This window comes from Marmota flaviventris, chromosome 6 (assembly GCF_047511675.1).
Source record: "Marmota flaviventris isolate mMarFla1 chromosome 6, mMarFla1.hap1, whole genome shotgun sequence".
NCBI lineage: Eukaryota > Metazoa > Chordata > Mammalia > Rodentia > Sciuridae > Marmota > Marmota flaviventris.
In genome coordinates this window covers 102,131,322-102,155,021 of record NC_092503.1, presented here as the reverse complement: position 1 = coordinate 102,155,021, position 23,700 = coordinate 102,131,322, and the positions used below count along the sequence as shown (strand labels likewise).

The following is a 23,700-nucleotide window of genomic DNA, read 5'->3' as shown; positions in this document are numbered from 1 at the left end:
CTGTCAAAGCAGACTCTGGCTGATCTATAACTTGCTTGTTGATAACACATGTACACCTTCAGACTAAGCAGACACATATCTTCTACCCTTAGAACCCACCTTGAAAGTACAGCTGTCTTGTGGTCTTGAACTTGGGCTGCCCACTACCTGTCCCCCAGAGCGCACTTCCAGGGAATACAGACCCTCATGAGCTTTGGATGGCAGAGATCTGAGGGCAAAAAGTGCAAATTCTTATGAATCAGAAACCAAGAATTTCCAAAGCAAGCAGCACACATAACCACTTCAAACGCCATCCCACACTGAGAAACATAGCTAAGCAAACATGGTTTTATATCACATTTCATCCCCGGTCCACTCAGAATCACCATAACTTAAACACTGCATCCTTCAGCAAAAGGAGTTATAATTTTTTGTTCCTATTGAAAGTTATTGAATGAAGAAATGTCCTATTTCTTCGAATTATGGGTTCATAGGTTTTTAAGAGTTGGTAGGAATTTTGATAATCTATTTCCAGTTTCCATTTTTTAAAAAATCTGACAGTCCCATGTGGATTGAGACGTGTGTATAAACACCAAATGTTCAGGGCAAAGTAGGGCTTGAATCCCAGACAAACTGATAAAAGGCATTTATCTTACTTGTGCTCAAAAAAAAAAAAAAATCTTGGCTTCACAATCATTGGAGCAGCCCATAAACATCTCATGAACCTGACAGAGAGTCCTGGACCTTTTTTGCAGAAATACCATTGTGGTTTCTTTGCCCCTTCAAGGCTGCCATCTATGTGGTTTTTTGAAAGAGGGGGAATATAGTGAACAAAAGGAAGTTACAGTCAAGAAATTCCTCCTTGCCAAACCTCCCATTGCCAAGGACTATGCTATACACCTTCATTGTATTCCCCCCAGCCTTGTATGCTTAACTGAGCATCTGAAATGTGGGCGGTCTCGATTAAAATACACCATGAGTATAAAATACACACTGAAAGGTGGCTGGGGTACAAAAAAGGATAGAAAATATCTCAATGACATATTGAGATCACATGTTGAAATAATATTTTGTATATATCAGGCTAAATAAAATATTAAAATTAATTTTGTTTGTTTCTTTTAACTTTAATGAGGCTACTAGAATCTTTTAAATTATATTTTTGTCCACATTACATTTTGTTTGGCCAGTACTGATTTCAATGCTACAATGACTGCTCAGTGAAAGCAGGTATATCATTTCATGATACTGAATAGAATAGCATTTCAGTGATGACAAATTATATTTTTCACATTTGAATATTAACTGAATTTTACATTTATTTTCCAATCAATGAGTATAAGAAAGGGGGCATATTTATTTTCTAAAAAAGTGACACAAAATCAATGATGCATCCTAAAATTATTGGTATGTTGGGATTGAGGAGATCAGACATATAAACCTTTGGACATATAAAGACATATAAAGCTTTGGCTTTTTCATGGCAAGTACTTGCAGGAAGGTTATGATCAAATACTCCATAAAAATCTAAGGAAAAATGATCTCAATTTATAAATCATTACTAGTGCTATAAAGAAATTCATTCAACATACTTCTGATGAGCATTTTCTACACATAAAATATTGTGCAAGGCACCCAAAGATGATGATGGTGAGATTAAACACAACCCCTAGACGAAGTTTGGGTTTATGCACCATCATTAATCATCACTTAATTCTATGATGATGAATCTGACATGTAGGCAACTGAGTGTCATGAGAAGCACAGGGCAGAGGAAACAGGGCCACAAGGCAACACATGCTTTGATTTTGTGTACAGCATGATGAGTTGCACAAAAGAGTGTGTGTGCACACGTGCATCCTGCAGGTGAATCACTAAAAAGGGATCCTTTGGCTCCTGTCAAGGAAGGGAGAGATGACACTGAGCTGGATGGCCAGGGAAGAGGTGGCATTTATACTCTGGTTGGTGAATTTCAATAGAAGAAAATGGAAGATGGGAGTCAGAAGGAACAGAAGACAAAATGAAATGACAATGTTCTTTCCTTTAGCCAATGATTCTTTTCATGAAGCACCCCTAAGATATACAAAAAGAAGGAATGAACTACTATAATCTTCATAGGCCAACAAAAATTTGAGAAGAACAATAGATTACCTGGAATTCTGTACAAATATTTCCTAAATAGAAATAATATCAAACTGAGCAACCAACTAAACCCAAAGCAAAATTTCTTTCCTGTTTTTATGCAAAATCATTATAATTATGTCTATTCCAAGTGATGAGTACTTTAGAGTCCAAAATGGCGCATTTGTTGAAATCTTTATAGCAATAGAACTCCTTGTAAACTAAACAAATGAAACAATGATCCAGTCCCTCTTATAAATATCTCAAAATTCTTCCCCATTCTCTCATCTTCCCTTAAGTCCTAGAGCCCTGATAGGAACATGTAAGAACCATATTCACACAGAATTTTTCTGAAAGCTATAGCTGATAATTGTGGTCACGGCAGAATTGTTGTAATATGTCTTCAAAACCCACTCAACCTTTCTGTTCTTATTCTAGACAGGTATACCTGGTCCGGCATGTCACCACGGGGAAATTCAAGAAGACAGGAGAGACGTCACAGGGGATGCTCCTCAATGCAGGCACAGCCATGTTCACCAGGTGTACCTCCAGCTGAGAGCCATTGGTGGGGTAAAGGACACCTGGCTCCAAACCTAAACTCAAGGTAAATGGTAAATCTAGGTTGAGCAGTGACAATCCACACAGGGCAATGAGAAAAGTGGCCACTTGGGGGCAATCTAAGATACCCAGTTTGCCTAAGGAGCAAATTAATACTTATCTCCAAAGGCATTTGTGTCTGCTATAAAAAGGAGTAGTTCTCTCATTTATGTGCTGATTTTTTTAAAAAAGCCTTCTTTCTTCAGGTCTGCCTAAATCTGGAAAAGAATTGTCAACCCACAAAGTTACTCTGTACTTTGCTAGAAAGAGTCATGCTAAGCACATTGTTTAGAAGCTCTCAATGATACAGTTGCCTGTGAGGAAGATAACCTAGATTATCAAGGGAAGCATTGCCAAGGACTATGATATGCACTTTCATATAGTCTCTTTAAGAGTTCCCTCCCATCCCACAGCCTAGAACAGGAAAGTGAGCTTCAATGTGCAACGGTGAGATGTGCTCCCCTGTGACATTAGCCAGTGAGCATCTGCAAAGACAGAAGTGGATCCACCTGTTTCCTTCACGAGCTCCTTTACCTGCCCTTAGACAAGAAAGCAAGAACTTATATTCCTTAGGACTGTTGGTCAATAAAGAGAAAACCCAAACCTACCATCAAAAATGACTGTGATCCATGTTCCCCCTGCAAGGCTACCTTCTTCAGGTTCAATACGTAAATTCAGGCAAGGTTCTGCAAATAAGTGAAAAACATGGTGTGGAAGGTCCTATTCCCCAATATTTTAAAGCAAAACTTAGCATGCATCCAAATCATCACAAGAGCCTGATAAAGCATAGATCATTGGGCCCCAACCCCTGAGTTTCTGGTTCAGAATTTACATGCCTTCTTTTTGTATTGGTGCATTTTCATTATATATAATTATGGGATTCATTGTTACATATTTATACCAGAATTACATTTCAACCAGGTCTGGAGAACACTCCTTCTGACACCTGTTATATGGAAAATTAATCCCTTTCATTTTAGACATTCAAAATCCCAGTGTTTACCAGGACAATCGTGAATTTCTACTTCCTTTAGACACATTTAGTTCCTAATTGAACCAGTACTACCTCCCGTCTCTGTCCCACTCTTCTTTAATCAATTGGCCACACTTAAGTATAAACATCACCATTTATTTCTTGTATTTCTACTTCCTGGAAATGAGAGAAACTTCTGGAAGCTGTTCACACTTCAATTTTCCTGCTTAGTTCCCTGTCCTCTAGTTTCCATGTGTTCAGAATGACTTCCAAATGGAAATCAAAATTCCCTACATTGTTTTTTGTCTTGTTTTGTTTTGTTGGGGGTTTTTTGTTTGTTTGGTTGATTGGTTGGTTGGTTTTTTGTTTGTTTGTTTGTTTTTTGCTTTATTGTTTTTTGTCTTGATGGCTCAGAAAAGGACTGAAGAATGGTTCATCACTGGAATCTCCTTTTCAAAAATCCGTATGGACTTCACATGCTAGGCTAAATTGGTTTTCCCATACAGACCATCAACTGAGTCTGATCCTAATAAATCCCTCCATCTTTATTGATGATTCTGTACAGGTCTTGCCACAGGTAAAGGCACTTCAAGGAAACCAACAAAAATCATTCAGCTCCTCAATGAGGTAAAGAGGCAGGAAACTGTTATCTGTAGAACATGTTTTCATTTCCATGTCAGAAATATTAAAAAATAATCTAAGCCATGCTACCTGTGGCTGGCACAGGCCTTCCATGTACCATCAGTCATGCAGGTAACACACTGAACACCTGAGGATAGTGGGGAGCCATTAGATCAGCATAACCATCATGGCAGCCCCAGCCAAATCAGACCATGGATGACCAAATTCACAGAGAAAGTCGGAGACATGATTTAGAAAAGGAGATTTTAACATAAGCAGTCATCAATCACTAAGACAACAAAAGTTACTCCATTAGGGAAGGTGGAGCAGAAAAATCTAAAAAGAATTACATCATGTAGCTCTAAAAGGAGTTACAAAAGGAAGGTTATAATTTATTATTGAACTGGCCATTAAAAGTTTGTAACAATTTAGTATATAACCTCAGATATAAATCAGAAAAAAATTATTCAACAAAAATTTAAACCCAGAAGCAGATCCTTCAACACCTCCTTCCAAAATAATACTTTTAATTTGTCTTCAATTGGAAAGTAAAAAATAAATATATTTATGATGCACAATCAAAATAATCTTTTATTATTAATAATTACCAAGGCTACCTAATGAGTTCTAATCTATAATCCATTCAATTACATTCTACTCACCTGCCAAAAGTAGTACTTCAATACTCATCACAGAGAGCAGCCAGCCAGCCATCATGTCCACTGAAGTCAATCATCTTAAGATTGCTCAGGCGTTAAAAGCATTTTCAGTTTTGATTGGAGCAGCATAGCTATATAAAAACATTTTTAAAATGACTATCATTTGGGGGGCTGAGGTTGTAGCTCAGCAGTAGAGCATTTGCCTAGCATGTCTGAGGCACTGAGTTCAATTCTCAGCATTACACATAAATAAATACAATAAAGGTCCATCAACAACTAAAAACAGATTTTTTAAATCTGTTATTTAAAAAATCTGGTTATCATTTTTGCTTATATACTATCACTTTGCTGTGTTGAAGCAAGAAATTGTTTAAGAGGTGAGATAAATATGGCCCTAGTGTCTTCAAAGGGACCATCTTTCCAAGCTCAGGAGAAAGGAATCATCTAAGAATCTTAGAGAAAATGATCACCACTCAGCCTCTCTTGTTTCACTAGCTAATTTCATGCATGTTTAAACTGGGTGAATAATAATATCTTTCATTAGTTCATTATTAATCAAAAGGTGAATTTTAGAAATAAATTTTTTCATGGAGGGGTTGGCTTTGTTTTGCCTCTTCCAACCTTCCCGTTTCTGTCTTACATGACTCTCTGCACTGTAGCTGTGCTGTTCTCTTACCACTCAGATAAGACTTCCACACATTAGCCTCTGCCTTGGCTGCTACTTGTGCCTTTCTGGATTCCCAATTCTTCTCCATGGCTGTATGAGATCCTGGCCCAGCTCAGGGCCCACCTTAGGTCTCCTTGACCTTCCCCTCAAGCCTCTAGCTCATGTCCTGTGAACCTGAGCCAGTCAATGTTGTACCCCACAGGGGCCTTGTCTTCTAGACAGTAACAGACTCTTCTTTGGAGAGACCAGGACTAGTCTCCCGTTTCCACAAACCCCTTAGTGTAAAGATCCCACACAAAGCCTACTAAATTCTAATTGATGGATGCATGTTCAAATACCCTAAATATGGTTTTACCTAATCTGAGAGAAATGGCTTTCACATCCATGTGGGATGGGCAGAATCCATAGAAACCTGGCTGAACCCGCTTATGCCTTAGGGAACACCCAGAGCCTTCCCTACAAAGGGTGCTTAGCTGCTCTCCAGCACCCAGTCAGGGAGAATGACAAAATCCTCTTGAAGACAGTGTCTCTGAGGTCTTCTGAAAATTCAAAACTAAATAAATAAAAACACTAAATACACACATATACTTCTAAATATTCATTTAATTTAGATTTTTAAGGAAGCACTGAGAGTAGCAGAAGTAATTCTACCATTTCAGAAAACATGAGTCCCAATACAATCTCAGAAAAAGAATATCAGCAACAAAGTTGCAGTAAACTTGTCATCCAGGTATGTCCCGATTAAAACAGCCCAAAATATAAAATTACTTATATTTAACTTAATACTGTAAAGGTTTATCGTATGCCCACTAGATGGTGGGCACTGTACTAGGAGCTAAGAAAACTGATAAAGTTTGTGTACCTGCCCTCATCATTAGCAAATGGCGTACAGATAGAGACTACCTGCATTTCTGAAAGGAGTTCTTAAATTTCCAAGTGGATTTTCCAAGTGTTCCTTTAAGACACAGACTTCCTTACATTTTAAAATACACTTGGAATAGAATTTAATTTACAAACATTCAGTTTGCAGAAATACATCTACTGCATGGAGATTAGTCCTCAGGAATATTTGCTACTTAGTCCAGAAGCACAGGATCGAACTTGCTTATTACACCCAATACAAAAACTCAGTACTGAGGAGTCTGCTTTCCATCTGGCTGCATTATTTTAACATTTCATTTTAGTGTTTACTCCCAAGCTTAGAACAATGGAGATAACCTTTTAAACACTAGGTTTTTTTTAAACTTTATGTTCAGAAATATCTCTTTTCCTCTAAAATACAGTAATAATATCAATGATAAATATAACCAATTCTTCCTAAGACTAAACTTAATCTCCCTTTGTATCTTTTAACTAGAAAGTTTCTATCCACAAAGGAGAGCCATGTGAGTTTAGCCAAGTCCTCTCTTTTTGACTCTCTTTTCTCTTCTGCCCTTCCCCTCCTCCTCCTTTCTTCCTCTCTCAGCTTCCCTTTCTCTAGGACCTCCAAAGACAAAGCTACCAGGCTCTTACTCTAGACCTTCCCTCCTCGTTTCCTTTGGCTCACCACATTAGCAAGAGATGCAATACCTAGAAAACAGAGAGCAGAGATTTTTCTAAATCAAACAGTACCTTTTCTGTTTCTGTCATGACTTAAGGGAGAACTTATCTTTCTTTTCCAAATGATCTTGTTTCTCTCTGCCAAGAACTGAAAACTGTGAGAGCTGGTGAGAGTCCAGTCTGCAGTTGCCATGCAGGTAGCTCACTCCTGTTGGACTGTAACTTACCTAACTCCTTTGTATCCTGGCCAAACGTGAGCCAGAGTGAAAATTCAGAACTGACCATAGGGCATGTTTAATGATTAACCCAAGCTACTTAGGTTTTTTCCCTTGGGGCCTTTTATTAAGACCAAAGAAAAAGAATCTTACATTTTGCTACACTTACTGCATGTGCCCCAGACAAGAATGTTAAAAAAAAAAAAAAAAAAAAAAAACCTAGTGAGACAAACAGGCATTCAGTGATTGAAAGAATTTGCCAGAAAGTTGGTGACAAAACAGAAAACCCAGAAAAAAGGCCCTCTGTAGGTCAGATCCCCATTCATGAATGGTCTCTGGGTCTTCAAAAGAATGACTCAGACATGCTGTACCATGGGGTGACAGTGTACATTCACTGTAGGGGTATACACCTAAAGAAACAGAGTGAGGAAGTGTCTTGTTCAGAGTCCTTCTGCAAAAGGGTCGAGTGGCCCTCTTTAGTTTTTTCACTTTTCACCCTCCCTCCTTACTTTGCTTTCCAGTAGGACCCAGACAGTCATTGGTTTGACTGACTCTTCTTTTTTTTTTATTTGGTTTAATTAGTTATACATGACAGTAGAATGCATTTATACACTTGATATATCATATACAGAGGGGATATAATTTCATTTTTTGAGTTTACATGTTGCAGAATCATATTGGTCATATAGTCACATATATACATACAGTACTAATGTCTGTTTCATTCTACTATCTTTCCTATCCCCACATCCTCTCCACACCCCTCCCATCATTTCCCTCTACCTAATCTAAGGTTACACTATTCTTCTTTAGTGCCCTCCTGCCTTATTGTGAATTAGCATCCACATATTAGAGAAAACATTTTGCCTTTAGTTTTGTGGGATTGGCTTATTTCACTTAGCAGGATATTCCCCAACTCCAACCATTTACTGGAAAATGCCATAATTTCACCCTTCTTTAAAGCTAAGTAATATTCCATTGAGTATATATACCACATTTTATTAATCCATTTATCTATTGAGGGACAACTACATTGGTTCCATAATCTAGCTATTGTGAATTGAGCTGCTATAAACATTGATATGGCTGCATCACTATAATATGCTGATTTTAAGCCCTTTGGGTATAAACCAAGGAGTGGGATAAATGGGTCAAATGGTGGTTCAATTCCCAGTATTCTGAGGAATCTCCATACTGCTTTCCATAGTGGTTACACCAATTTGCAGTCCCACCAGCAATGTATGAGTGTGCTTTTTTCACCACATCTTCTTGATAAATCCCAGAAACCAATGGACCTAGAAGGGTCAATATCATCTAACTTAGTCTACATCTGACTTCTCCATCCTTGTCCCACCATCCGTTCTAATTTACACCATCTGTTTGTATGGTACCTAATAATAACACATTCTCATCTTTCCCCCACCCTCTCTTTTTGGAAGAGGAATCATTTTGGTAGAATTTGATAGTCTTGTCTCCACTTTCAAGGAACATCAATAGACCTGAAGAACAGCCCCAGCAAGATCAGATTTAATCCACGAAAGTACAGTACAACTCTGAGAGCAGTGAAACTGTCCTGGGGAAGGTAGAAGTTTACACCAACTCTGCTGTCTAGCACATCTTGGCAACCAGTCATAAGCCAAAGGATTCTTGTACAATTGCAGCCATTAATATAGAGAGAGGGTGCATGGCCAGGTTGGGATGGTAGAGAGGAAATCTCCCTGACTATAACTCACCTAAATCATTTGTGCATCAGAGTAAAAGCTTAAAGCCTGCATGCCTGATGAGCCCTATTTCTACATTGGATCCCTACAATGCAGGTCAAGCAGCATAATTTGAACTATATTTGTGTGTCCCCATAATGGAAAGGAGGTAACAGAGCAGGTTTACAAAAGATTTCAACCTACTAATTTTTTTTATTTTTGTAAAAAGAAATTATACTCATGAATCACTTAAATGCATTCAAAAATTGTTTTGAAAAAATATGACACAACTTCCATTTCAAGGTGCTTGCTCTCTGGCAAGGAAAACAGAAACATAATCAAATAATTGTGCTCTAGTATTATAGAGTCTCCTGATGGGTCTCCTGAGGCTTAACTGTTGTTTTCATTTTTACTACTTCAGCAAAAGATTTCCATAAATTAGGGCTGAAGAAAGTAGTTCAGTGATAAAATGCTTGCCTAGCAGGCATGAGATCCTGGGTTCAATTCCTAGCACCACCAAAAAAAAAATGAATCCACAAATTAATTCCATCTATCCTAGGATAAATAACCTATAGAATACATTTATAATTATTTTTGACAACCTAGCTGTCTCTCACCCCTTTCTCTTGTATCCCAACACTATTCTGAATTCTTGAAGACTCCATTTTTTAATTTGTTTATATTAGTATATATTAATCATACAGAATAGTGAGATTCATCGTAGCATATTTGTAACATGGTATATACATCTACCTTCCCATTGCCTCTTCCTCATCCTTCAAGATCCCATCTTAGAAGAACCCCAATTTTCTTATGTGGAGATATATCCCTCTAGTGTTGACTAAAAGAATTCTAATGATATCCAAGACTTTGGTTTCTGTGCTCTATGAACTTCCTGGTGAACAATCAAGCTTTATCCTTAAAGAAATGAGGTAAAAGGAGACATTTTGTCCCTAAAGACCTAGAATGAGAAGCTGTATAACTCTATACCACATGATGGAGTTCACAGAGGAGCTTCCTAATCACCCCGAGACCCCAAATGTACACACATACTTAAGTTTTCTATGTAAATCCAGCCTCCAGACAAGCCCCAACTTTCTATCTAATCACCCCAAGGCCTCTCTCACATAGAAATCTAAGTAAAGTCTTAGAGTCACATCTCTGGCCCAATTGAGAAGACAAAGCCTCCCCAGAAGGCATCTAAGTATGGTCCCAGCCACTCCAAAGAGAGCAACCAGGCACACCCCAGACATTGACAAAATTCTACAGGAAACTTTTTTTGTTTGTGAAATTCTCACTAAAAAATTGTTTCTTAGGCTCATTAAGCAAACTCAGAGAAGTCAAGAAAGAAGGTTATTCTCTCACCCCTTTCTCTTGTATCCCTACACTATTCTGAATTCCTGGAGACCTATGGGGGTGCCGTAAGAATGCACCTTGCAGATCACCAATTACAGAAAGCCTAATTGATCACAGGCCTACTGCAGCACCCTAAAATTCATCACCTTATTTCACTAAGGACACACTTCTATAGGCTGCTCCCAGTCAAGGACTGTCTATGGCAAGGAAAGTCAAGACCTAGGACTTCTCTGCTAGGAATATTGGCTTAAAGATTCCCTGACAATCTTTATGAACCTTCCTTAGAGCACATGGTAGACTGCAATGCTTCCACCCTCTGTCCTTCCCTTAGGATCAACAGCTTCCCCAGAGCCCTCCAGCTCCATTATCTCTCAGAAGCATTTCCTGTCTTAGTATCTGCTTCTGAGAGGAACTAGACTAATATAGGTATAATGGAAGAGTGCACCATTGGCAAGAACTTCAGCCCCAGGAGCACTGTCAATGGTGAAGATCCTTCAGATAGCTTTGGAGGACATGGATATGAAACAAAGAAAGCCAGGAGACAAGAGGATGGACAAGACAGGCATCATCTAGGAAATTCTCTGAAATCATGTGCTTGATATCATCCATTTGCTCCTCTACACCTACTCGCTACCCTTTCTATTCTGTGCCAGAAGAGGGTGATGACGTGGATTGTTCCAGTGGGCTTCCTTGGTGTCTTGTTGGCTTCACAAATTAGAGAATAACCTGAGTTCAGGGGTACATGCAAAGGAACTAGAGGGCTCTTTTACATAGAGTGATCTCTCCCATGCTCTCACTTTCTCCCTCTCCCTCTCCCTCTCCCTCTTCCTCTCCCCCCACCCTGCCAGATTCACTCTCCCCCCACCCCGCCAGATTCGGATGCCCTTCACCTCTTTGCCTCTTCAGGCCAAGGATGGTAACAGTTCCTACTGTTGCTAGTTTCCTTTACTATACTATCCCTATTACTCTTCCTAAACCTTAACTACATCTCTTAGAAATAATCCTGGTGTTAATTTTGTAGCTCAAATGTGCCATCTCTTTCCTACTGGACTCCTAACTGATATATAAACTCCAAGAGCGAGCTAAGTTCCCATATGAACAAATACAGATTTCAAAGTCAATGAAACTTGGGTGCTACTGTAAATGTGACCTCATATGCATACATAGGCTGGTAATGTTGCCGGCAGCATTTGAAGTATACATGTCATTCCTAAACTAGATGATATATTACTTTTCCCCCTTATTTTTTAGGAAAAAATAAATATGTGTATTGCACATTGTGCATAATGGTGAAATTCATTGTTGCATATATGTACATGTACATGATATAATAATGTAATTTAGTCAATATCAGTCCCCATTATTTCTCTTTTCCCTTCCCTCTTCCTTCTCTCTGGTCCCTTTCCTCAATTTTCATGAGATCCCACACATACACCTTTCTTTTCCTTTTTCCTCCCTAGCTTCCATATATAAGAGAAATGATATGATCCTCTACTTTCCAAGTTTGACTTATTTCACTTAACATAATATTTTCAAGTTCAGATGTACATTGCTGTTTTTTGTTTGTTCTTTTTGGTTATACATGACAATAGAGTGTATTTTGACATATTATACATACATGAAGCAGAGGTGTATTTCTTAAGGAAAAGAATTATCTTTATTTCTCCTTGACCCCAAAATATATTGTATTGTACCTTATTTTGAGTCAACACACAATAAAATAGAATCATGGATTCATTTGAGAAAAAGCACTCCAGAGGGGACAGTGGTAGCGAATCAAACTAAGAATGTTCCATGCACTTTCATTTCTCCTGCTTTCTCATTTTCTTGTATTTCATTCTCTGCAAGTTGTACACTTATTTCTGTAGAAAGCAAGTAGGTCATCAAGACAGCAGGACACTAACATGGCCCTTCCAAGTAAAAACTTCCCTGGGCAAGAGGACTCTGGAGAAAGCTCTTTCTGCTCTGCAGGTACATCTCTTGTGAGATACGCAGCAGCTAAACCCTTGCATTTTCTATGTCATCAGAATCCTCCTCGGGAGATTCCCCTTTTACCTCTCTAGAACTGACCCAACTCATGCTTCTTTCTTTTCCTCAAGTCTCCTGGTCTCCCCTTTTCATGAAGAAGCCAAATTAAAGTGATTACCTTTCTTCTGGGGTAATATTGTATTTCTGATTAAACTAAATTCTCAAGAATAATAAATACATAGACTCAAATTTGGATGAAAAATGAATCTTTTCTACCAGAGGGTTAAGCTATAGGCAAAATATTTCCTTCATGATTTCTTTGACAAGTTTTCTTTCTCACTAAGTAAATTATTCAGAAGAAAATTACCTCTGCCCTAAGTCCTTTTGCTCATTAACGTATTTTGATAACAACCACCTCACTTATCCAGAAGGCAAACAGCAGTGACCTCCAAACTTCTGATGAGAGTCCTTAAGTCCAACAAGGAAACTGGGTAACCCAGAGGGAAAGCTTATGAAGCCCGTGCACGTAGAGAGTATCATCTCTCAGACAAGCAGAGCTGCCTGGCTGTTGTAGCATCGGGTAGTCAGATGCAATATGGTACCATATACCTCAGTCATCCTGAGGGTGTCATTGGGTTATAATACTCTACACAGCAAGTTCATACAAATGGCATAGGGTCATCAGAAAGCCATGCAGTCTAGTTGACATCTATCTGTAGATTGACCAGCTGTCCCAATTTGCTTAAGCCTAGATTTCCCAGGACTTGGGACATTTAATGCTGAAACAGGGAAAGTCCCAGGCAAGCCATGATGGTTGAATCACCCTACCTTTATAAAAAATAAAAAATGTGATATATTTAGACAGATCTTATGCCAGAAAGAAATAAGCATTTGCTAAAACACATGGCACGCAAGGCTGGTAGACCTCAGTTGTTCACAGAATTCACTTATGTGTAGTAACTTAATTCCTGCCACAACAGATAAAATGGGTTGCAATAGCCAGTGTTTCCCAAACCACAGAATTCTTCTTTCCTTTGAATTTGAAGCATCTGTGAGAGATGTGAGCAAAACAACATGTGTCAGTTTCTGAATTACAGTATAGCTCCTTTTCTCTGGGTTCAGAAGAATTTAAAATAAATCATACCAGCAGGGAGCAACAACACGAAAGCAATTAATTTTTTTTCTAGTTTAATACCATGTTACTGTCTGAGGTCTGGGAGCCCAACTGAGATTTTGGAAGTATATCTCACAGTTAGTTTTAAAATTATGAGTGACATTGAAGTCATACATTTCTGCAGCCCAGTGGAATACTTGCTTTAGGAACAGAATGTTATTATACTGTAAATTTTATATCTTAAAAGAAATTATCTTAAAATGGAAGAAATGTGTTATGGTTTGGGTGTTAGGTGTTCCCCAAAAGTTCATGTATAAGATGATGCAAGAAGGTTCAGAGGAGAAATGATGGGGTTATGAGAGCCTTAACCCAATCATTGAATTAATCCCCTAATGGGGATTAACTGAGTGGTAACTGAAGGTGTTAGGATATAACTGGAGGAAATGGGCATTGGGGATGTGGCTTTGGGGTAGATACCTTGTATCTGGCGGGTAGAGCCTCTCTCTCTTTGCTTCCTGGTCATCATGTGAGCTGCTCCCTCTACCACATTCTCCACCATGATGTTCTGCCTCACCTGGAGCCCTAAGGAATGAAGCTAGCTCTCTATGGACCGACACCTCTGAAACCATGAGCCCCAAATACACTCTTCCTCCTCTAAAATTGTTCTGATGGGGTCTTTTAGTCACAGCAGCAAAAAAGATACTAAAACCAAATGTTTGCCCCTTTTCTGGAACTGTTGCACAGTTAATAAAACAACACAAACTCCAGTATCAGATGTGTGGAACATGTAAGCAACAAAAGTGAAGGAATGCTAAAACTCTAGAAGCAAGATTGCCTTCACACTTAAATAATGAAAACATCAAGTGGCAGATCAAAATTTCCTATAAAACTAAAACAACATAGCAAACTCTTCAGATAGCCTGTTTGTGTTAAAAACTGGCTACAAATTCTTTGTCCATTATTTCATTAAAAGATGGAGTCTACCTGTCCACATTTATGAATCTGCCTCACTTAAAATCAGAAAAAGGCAGCGACGTCTTGTTTGGCTGCTGTTACTGAAGGCTAAGGACAAAAATGTGTCAGATACTCAACATCTTAAAGACTTCCCCACTACCACCAGTACCAAATCGGATCATCCATCTCCCAGGGTTATTTAAATAAAGCTGAATAGGCTCCAGCATCACAGGGAAAGTGTCCATGTTGCTCACAGGAGCTAGCACATAGTAGATACTCAGTAAATGTCTGTTAGAGGAATGAGTGAATATATGTGACCAGGTATACTCATATGAGATATTCAATGCACATAGTTAATAATTACTAGCCTTTACTGACCTATATGTTAATCTTTTCATTTATTTTTCACACCTACCCTACCAGGTAGGCTTTACCAGTACCTATTTTTACACAGGGTTAAAAGACCACCTAGCTAGTGAAGGGTATCCTTGAGCTTGAGAACCAGGGCAGTCTGATACCATTTAAGTGTGCCATCCTTTTATGGAAGAGGTTGTACTGGGTCCATAAGCTGGATGTCCTTCAATATTCAAATCAAATAATTAGTTGTTACTTCTGATCCCATACCACTAAGCAATACTGATTACAGTCTGGTTCTCAGATGCAGCTATAATGGGAAAGATGTACTAGCCAGGATCTCCCAGATCAAAAACTAATGAACAGTGGAAGAAAACAGTAGTGTTTTAGAAATTGGTGATCACTAGAGAGAGATAAATCATAGATCTCTCTTGTTATTCTGGTGAAGCATATTTCTGAACTGGGCTTCGTCATGAACTTGGGCAATTGGCTCAGGAGAGTTCAGCATCAGGAAGGACCTACATAAGGGCCAAACAGCCTTCTCAGGTGGCCAGTCTCACCATATATTAGATTAACCTTTTAATTTTGCTATATCTTATATGATGCTCAGCAAAATAATGAATAGATAGATAAATTAGGAAAGTTGAAGGTTGTAAAATTATGCCAAGCCATCTGTCATGTTGATTATGAATGAAACACTGTGCTCAGATATTAGTATTTTATTATTACATGGTTGAGATTTTTGATTTTGTAAGGTGTTTTGCTTTCTCTAAGTTTTTCTCTTCTTTTTTGATACATTAACTCATGTGATCCTTAATACAGTCCCATAAATTGTTGTACCACTTTACAGGTGCCACTTTCTTGTGGCACCAAGAAATATTAGGAAGCTCTTCAAAAGTCACAGTGCTTAGCATTGCATGTCTAGCAATCAAGTCTCTGGATTACTGACCCAATGTGTTATTGCAGCCATAACTGATACATGTATCTGCTGAATGGGCTGAATGGGCACCGATGCGTTGGGAGCCATAGATGTAACGTAGAGAAGATAGATGACTTAGAAGGAAACCTCTCTTCCTCAGCCCCAGGGACCCCAGCACAGACGCACTTAGCAATAGTCCTAAAGAACCAATCCTATAATTAGCATATGCTACCATGGTTCTAAAGAACTGACCCCACAACTCACCCCTTGTCATCATTAATTGAATGCATTGGTTTATCATTTAAAGAAGAAACAGCACATGGAAAATGAGAACATTTAATTTTTTTTATTTTAGCCTCACACAAAAGCCATCTTTGAATTAGCATTTATAAATTTGTACATTCTTTCCTATGGAAGAAAAAAAACAAATGAAAAACAAGGAGCCAGGAAAAACTTGAAGCGGAAGGCCCAACAAGACTTAGGAAGATTAACAAATGTATTGTGTATCTTTCTACAAGCTCGCAGAAAGCAAGAGTGAGGGGTGCTCTTCGAGTCCCTCCAGGGGAGGCCTGGGTTTAACCAGCAGCCCAAGGAACCCAGCACCCTGTGGTAGCCAGGCACAGGGACACCCTAACAGTGACAGGTGGTGTCCAGATCCTCATGACATGCCATGTGCACAGCCAGCCAGCCTTCCCAGAGGGCGCTCTTCACTGTAGGGCTTCCAGCACTTAAAAAGGACATTTTCCTGTACCCTGTTCATGGATAGGCAGAACCAACATCATCAAAATGGCGATATTACCCAAAGTTCTCTACAGGTTCAACGCAATGCCAATCAAAATCCCAACGGCATTTCTGGTAGAAATAGATAAAGCTATCATGAAATTCATATGGAAAAACAAAAGACCCAGAATAGCAAAAGCAATTCTAAGCAGGAAGTGTGAATTGGGAGGTATAGCGATACCAGATTTCAAACTGTACTACAGAGCAATAGTAACAAAAACAGCATGGTACTGGTACCAAAACAGGCAGGTGGATCAATGGTACAGAATAGAGGACACAGAGACCAATCCACAAAATTACAACTTTCTTATATTTGATAAAGGCGCTAAAAGCATGCAATGGAGAAAGGATAGCATCTTCAACAAATGGTGCTGGGAAAACTGGAAATCCATATGCAACAAAATGAAGCTGAACCCCTTTCTCTCGCCATGCACAAAAGTAAATTCAAAATGGATCAAGGAGCTAGATATCAAATCAGAGACTCTGCACCTGATAGAAGAAAAAGTTGGCTCCCATCTACACATTGTGGGGTCGGGCTCCAAATTCCTTAATAGGACGCCCATAGCACAAAAGTTAATAACTAGAATCAACAAATGGGACTTACTCAAACTAAAAAGTTTTTTCTCAGCAAGAGAAACAATAAGAGAGGTAAATAGGGAACCTACATCCTGGGAACAAATCTTTACTCCTCACACTTCAGATAGAGCCCTAATATCCAGAATATACAAAGAACTCAAAAAATTAAACAACAAGATAACAAACAACCCTATCAACAAATGGGCCAAGGACCTGAACAGACACTTCTCAGAGGAGGACATACAATCTATCAATAAGTACATGAAAAAATGCTCACCATCTCTAGCAGTCAGAGAAATGCAAATCAAAACCACCCTAAGATACCATCTCACTCCAGTAAGATTGGCAGCCATTATGAAGTCAAGCAACAATAAGTGCTGGCGAGGATGTGGGGAAAAGGGTACACTTGTACATTGCTGGTGGAACTGCAAACTGGTGCGGCCAATATGGAAAGCAGTATGGAGATTCCTAGGAAAGCTGGGAATGGAACCACCATTTGACCCAGCTATCGCCCTTCTCGGTCTATTCCCTGAGGACCTTAAAAGAGCATACTATAGGGATACTGCCATATCAATGATCATGGCAGCACAATTCACAATAGCTAGACTTTGGAATCAACCCAGATGCCCTTCAATAGATGAATGGATTAAAAAACTGTGGCATTTATACACAATGGAGTATTACGCAGCACTAAAAAATGACAAAATCATGGATTTTGCAGGGAAATGGATGGCACTAGAGCAGATTATGCTAAGTGAAGCTAGCCAATCCTTAAAAAACAAATGCCAAATGTTTTCTTTGATATAAAGAGAGCAACTAAGATCAGAACAGGGAAGAAGAGCATGAGGAAAAGATTAACATTAAACAGAGACGAGTGGGGGGAGAGAGAAGGGAAACTATGGAAATGGAAGGAGACCCTCATTGTTACACAAAATTACATATAAGAGTTTGTGAGGGGAAAGGGGAAAAAAAAACAAGGGAGAGAATTAAACAACAGCAGATGGGGTAGAGAGGGAAGATGAGAGGGAAGGGGAGGGGGGATAGTAGGGGATAGGAAAGGTAGCAGAATACAACAGTCATTAATATGGTATTATGTAAAAATGTGGATGTGTAACCGATGTGATTCTGCAACTTGTATTTGGGGTAAAAAATGGGAGTTCATAACCCACTTGAATCAAATGTATGGAAGATGATATGTCATGAGCTTTGTAATGTTTTGAACAACCAATTAAAAAAAAAAAGGACATTTTCCTTTTAAGAAAGAAGCTGAGTCCCCCCACAAAATAAATAAATAAATAAATAAAGTACAAAATCAAAAGTCTCAACCATGTAATAATAAAATACTAACATCTGAGCACAGTGTTTCATTCATAATCAACATGACAGATGGCTTGGCATAATTTTACAACTTACAACTTTCCTAATTTATCTATCTATTCATTATTAACCTACTGCAATGAAAATCTTTCACAAGGAGGGAAGGTGAGTCCCATACAATGGGACTGAGAGGGGTTGGCCTGTACAGGCTCTATTTGGGCTCCTCGATCACACCTTTGCTAAATTCTGTCATTTAGGAGATATTTTATTTTGGTCCAGCTCACTCTGAGCCCAAAGTAGCAGTTTCAGTAATTTTACCAGCTTCAGTGTTGACTGGTGGTTTTCATAAACTGGAACAGCTTGGTCAACTTTACTCTAAATCTGCAGATGAAAGTAAAGGGTATATGTTTGTGTCCAAGAACTCCAGATGGAGGCTGTTGATCCATGCCATGGTCTCCGGAATCTGACCCTCCAGAATCCTCTCCAGATTCACTCATTAAGAGTTTTCAGATCCACACTGGATTCAATCCCAGATTCCATGCAACACTTCTCTGCTGCTTCCGTAAAGCCTTATGTGACCACATAGTTCATGTCCACCTGCAAGATATGTAGGCTGTTGAGCTTCCATCCACTCATCTTTTGTGATCTCATCAGATTTTTCTGCTTAACTCGTTTTGGTTTATTGTGAATCCCATTTCCCACACAGACAATCTGGTTGGTGGAGACTCTGTGGATGTTCTAGGGCTCACAGAGGTGTGGGGTGGAGGCAGAGAACATTTGATTTTAATGTAATCCAATTAAACAAAAAAGCAAACATTGGTTGGGCACCTAGGATGCTACACCAGTCGCTAGGAAGTCACTATGTAGCCTCTGCCCTCAAGAAACTTTCAATCTAGTTGAAAAAAAATTAACAATTACAAACAAAGCCACATATAGCAGGACAAGGGAAGTGCTACAGAAGGGGGACAAATGACAAAATCAGAGGAAGTAGTGGTCACTCTGCTTGGAGATTATCGGGAAGCTCTTTGCAGGAGCTGACATTTGAAGGAGACACGGAAGGATAAGTGAGATTTCTATAGATGGAGAGAAAAGAGGACTATGTTTTCTTGACAGGAATGGAAATACAAAAGTATGACTGAAACTGCATATTGAAAGCCTGCAAAATAAAGCTTCAGAACTGCAGATGGATCAGCTAGCCTTGGGAGACCCTGTAACACAACATTGAAGATTATAGACATTAGAGTTCATTGGTGCTGTCTTGAGGCCCAAACCACAGCCCCATGCTGTATCCAAGATTTCTGGGGTCAAATTCAGTAGATGAACTGCCATGAGCCTTACAGACACCAGTAGAGTAAATAGAAACAGAAGATCTGTATTTTTATGGATAAAATCAACTTATATAATATTTCTAAATGAGAGGTTGATACACATGGAGAACAGATCATTTACCAAAAAAAAAAAAAATATATATATATATATATATATGATCTGATATGATCCAGCTCCCTCTCAACCCGAGTTGAAGATTGAAGGCCCCTCATCTAGAGTTTCAGACTCTGTCCTCCTCAGTCTTCAAAACTTGTTCTTTTTGTCCATCAGTCTCTGGTTGCAGATTCACTAACTGAGAACTGGTGTGGACCCTTCCCAGTCACTTCTGAATAATGGTGCATTGGCTGGTCCCCCTGCCCCTGGGCCCACACTCACCTTTGGGCTGCATCTCACCATTCCTTTGAGCTCCATTTCCTGTATCCCTCAACCAGCCTCACCAACTCTTGACCAGCATCATAGGAAAATAGTAAAAACTGGATGATTATTTGTTATTACCTATAAAGACCAGTTGCGTCACCTTAAGAAATAATTGATTCCTCCATATCTTTTCAATGTAGACACTGAATATTGACTTGGGTCCCCAAAATAAGTCAAATTAAATGGGCTCAGTGTGGGGTTGGGGGCAGAACCTGGGCAGATTAAAAAAGGAAAGATTTTGATCATTAGAGAATAATGCTTGACCTCCTAGTATTTAAAAAATAAAGCAAACAAACCGACCTTAATCAGATAAGGCAATCACAAGATTATTCTAAGTTAAAGCAAGTGAAATGTAGAGTTCATGCCCTGGTAACATGGTTCAGACTTGGAATTAAAACAAGAACACCCAGTATCAGTATACTAATCCTTCAGAAATATACAATTTCTCCATATTAACCCAAAAATGTAAACCTCTATACAAAACCACCTGTCTTTATTCATCAATTAATCTAACAAAAACTTAGCAGGTGTCTGAGACAGGATAAACATCTCAGGTGACTGTGTAGCACCAGGAGAATGAGAAATACTGACAGCCAGGTGGGAAAGAACAACTTACAAAGAACATTTTTGGCCATTCCATGAAAATAGGATTTTATCCTGTAGTCTTTGGAAAACTGTCCATGTTTCTAGGCCATATCGTGATAGAAGCAAACACAAAGGATAACTCTGGAGCCTGTATGAATTGATGGATGGAAAAAATGGATGCAGAAGAGAAACAAGGAGATTTGTTGAATGGTCCAGGGGAAAAGACCAAATATAAAAATCTGATAATATTAATACTAATATAATAATAATGATAATAATAATAATAATAAACCCAAGCAACATCCAGAGGCATCAAGGAGAGAGAACACATTGGAAAGGAATTTCTAGTACGGATCAAGAGAACTTGGCCAATGACATAAGGTAGCATAAAGGGATATCAAAGATGAGTGAGGCTCCTATTTTGGGCAACTGGGTAAATGGCAGTGTGGTGACTGAGATCATGGGGTGGAGACGTTGATGCCCAGCTCAGATCCCCTTTACCAGGCTGTTGCACCCATTTCCCAGTTTCTGTGAGTAAGGCTTCCTTAGTAGCTACTCCCTACTCTAGAGACTCAGCTCTGGGAGCCACCTTCTCTGAGAATGTGGAAGATCACACCCTTCACTCCAAGAAGCCCCAATCACTGATGTTGTGAAGTGGGAAAATCTAGACTACTTGCCTCAAAGAGAGATAACTATGACAACACACACTCTCCAGAGCTCCCCAAAGAGATCAGGCTGAGGTTAGACTCCGCTAAACCACATGTTTGCTTGGCTTCCTTTCCTTCTTACAGATTATCTCCTTAGGCCACTTCCTCAATTAACACCTTGCCCAAGACTGTCTTTCACAGGCTCTGTTTCTAGGGAAGCCAATCTAAGATTGACAACAAGATAACTGGGAAGAGGACATGCTTTAGAGGTGAGATGATGATTTCAATTTGAGATGCTTCCAGAGTGACTGGTGAAAGAAAGAAAGAAAGAAAGAAAGAAAGGAAGGAAGGAAGGAAGGAAGGAAGGAAGGAAGGAAGGAAGGAAGGAAGGAAGGAAGGAAGGAAGGAAGGAAGGAAGGAAAGAGGGAGGGAGGGAGCAGGAGGGAGGGAGGGAGCAGGAGGGAGGGAGGGAGGGAAGAGAAAAAGTCTGGACTCAAGTTGCAGACAAACATGACTTCAAATCTACAGCTTAACTTTTTTTTAATTTTGGGCAAGCTGCTTAATCATGATTGGCCCACAGGTATCTAGAAGTCTTACCATTTTCAGCACCACTTCTAGGTGGTACCTGGGGCCAAGGTCATTTATCTCCACCTTGAGCAGTTCCATCAGTTCACCTCAGGGTGAAGTTCCAATATTATCATTTCTGTGTAGGCCTAAAAGTAAAGCTTTGGGGAAAGCACTGATTCACCTCTCTGTTGCCCTGATTTCCCTTCTGCAAAATAGAAATTCCTATACCCCAACTCCAATGTGTAGTGAACAGGATGAAATGAGATAAACTAGCATAGTAGAGGCAAAGATAAGAAGACAAGTGTAAGCCCAGCAAACGGGGTGATCATTAGTGCCGCCTCCTAGGGAGATGACCAGGAGGTACCGCTGTTTCAGAAGTCTGAACTGACGAGGGTTACTGGGCTCTCATCCAAATGCTTGTTTCTTTTTCTTCCTTCTTGTTAAAGAGAAGCAAGAAAGAATCTGCCAAGTGTGACAGAGCTTTGATTATTCTCTCTGGAGCCTTCATGTATTTTTTACACCAAGTTGAAGGTGGGAGGATTGAGGACAGGTTGAGGAAGAAGGATGAAGCCAGGATCGCTCCCTAACATTGTCCTGCACTTTCAATATTCTCGTAAACGAGCCATGCCCTTCATCTCAGCGCTTTGATGGCCCTGGGCATGCCTTATTTATAGACAACAACTGCTACAGAACTTCAAAGGGGGCACACAGCCAAGGCAGGGACGTGGAGGGAACACTCTGAAGTGCTACATTCTCAAATTCAGAATGGAAAGGACAGTACACAACAGCCCTTGGGATCTAACTCTGAACCACGCCAAGAATGCCCACTTGTCCCCTCAGTGCAGTAGATGTCCAAAGTCCTTTATGTCAGTCCCAGAGAGCAGCTGTCAGCCAAGGCAGGTGACACAGTGGACTGTAGTTGACTTTCTGCAATGATCAAACTCTCATATTCACCGGATTAATTCATGGTCCTTAGAGACTGTGACTTCCAGAACATGAACATCCAATTTTCACCTTTGAGTCTTTAAAAATAAACAGAACATCAATGTAGATGACTGGAAAATGGCCCTCTGGAAGAGGTCCATGTCCTGATCACCTTACATAGTAAAAGGGTCTTTGTTTATATGATCACATCAGGGGTCTTGGGATGGGAAGATTATCCTGCATTAGCTAGTTGGGCTCAGTGTAATCTCAAGGGTCCCCAAGAAGGAGCCTAAAGATCAAGTTCAGTGTAGGAAATGTGATAATGGAAGGAGAATTGATATGATACAGAAAGGGATCATAATCCAAGCAATGCAAGTGTCTCTGGAAGCTGGAAAAGGCAAGGAAACTCTTTCTCCCTCCAAGATGCCCAAAGGAACCAACCCAGCCAGCGCTTTTCTGTAGCCCAGTGATGCTAATTTCAGTCCTCCAGAATGGTGCAATAGTAGATCAATTATTTTAATGGTACAGTAGTATATCAATTATTTTAATCCACTAAGTTTGTACTACATTATTATGGCAGTCACAGGAAACTGACATAGCCAGGAAAAACTGTCACTTGGCCTCAATGGAGGACCTATTGGAAGACATGGTACATTTATCTATAACATAATGGATTACTTAACTCCTGAGTTACCCCTTCAATATTTTATCCTTTCTCTCATCCTACCCACTTCAAAATGATCAAAAGTACTCAAGAAACATATTCTTCACTGGGGCTAGAATATACCCCCCAAAAGCCAATACAATTTCTCTTTAGTTCAG

The 23,700-nt window shown here is 39.4% G+C and overlaps 1 protein-coding gene across 1 annotated transcript in view; it reads right to left on the bottom strand.

Moving 5' to 3' along the window:
• Pkhd1 (PKHD1 ciliary IPT domain containing fibrocystin/polyductin) overlaps nucleotides 1-5,008 on the bottom strand; it is a 432,276-nt gene extending 427,268 nt beyond the window's left edge. The window contains exons 1-4 of the mRNA XM_027938269.2: nucleotides 4,954-5,008; nucleotides 3,306-3,383; nucleotides 2,549-2,693; nucleotides 100-208 (exon numbers count right to left, since the gene is read on the bottom strand). Of these exons, the coding sequence (XP_027794070.2) occupies nucleotides 100-208; nucleotides 2,549-2,693; nucleotides 3,306-3,383; nucleotides 4,954-5,008 (387 nt within the window). The remainder of the gene's footprint in view (nucleotides 1-99; nucleotides 209-2,548; nucleotides 2,694-3,305; nucleotides 3,384-4,953) is intronic.
• Nucleotides 5,009-23,700: the final 18,692 nt, after the last annotated feature.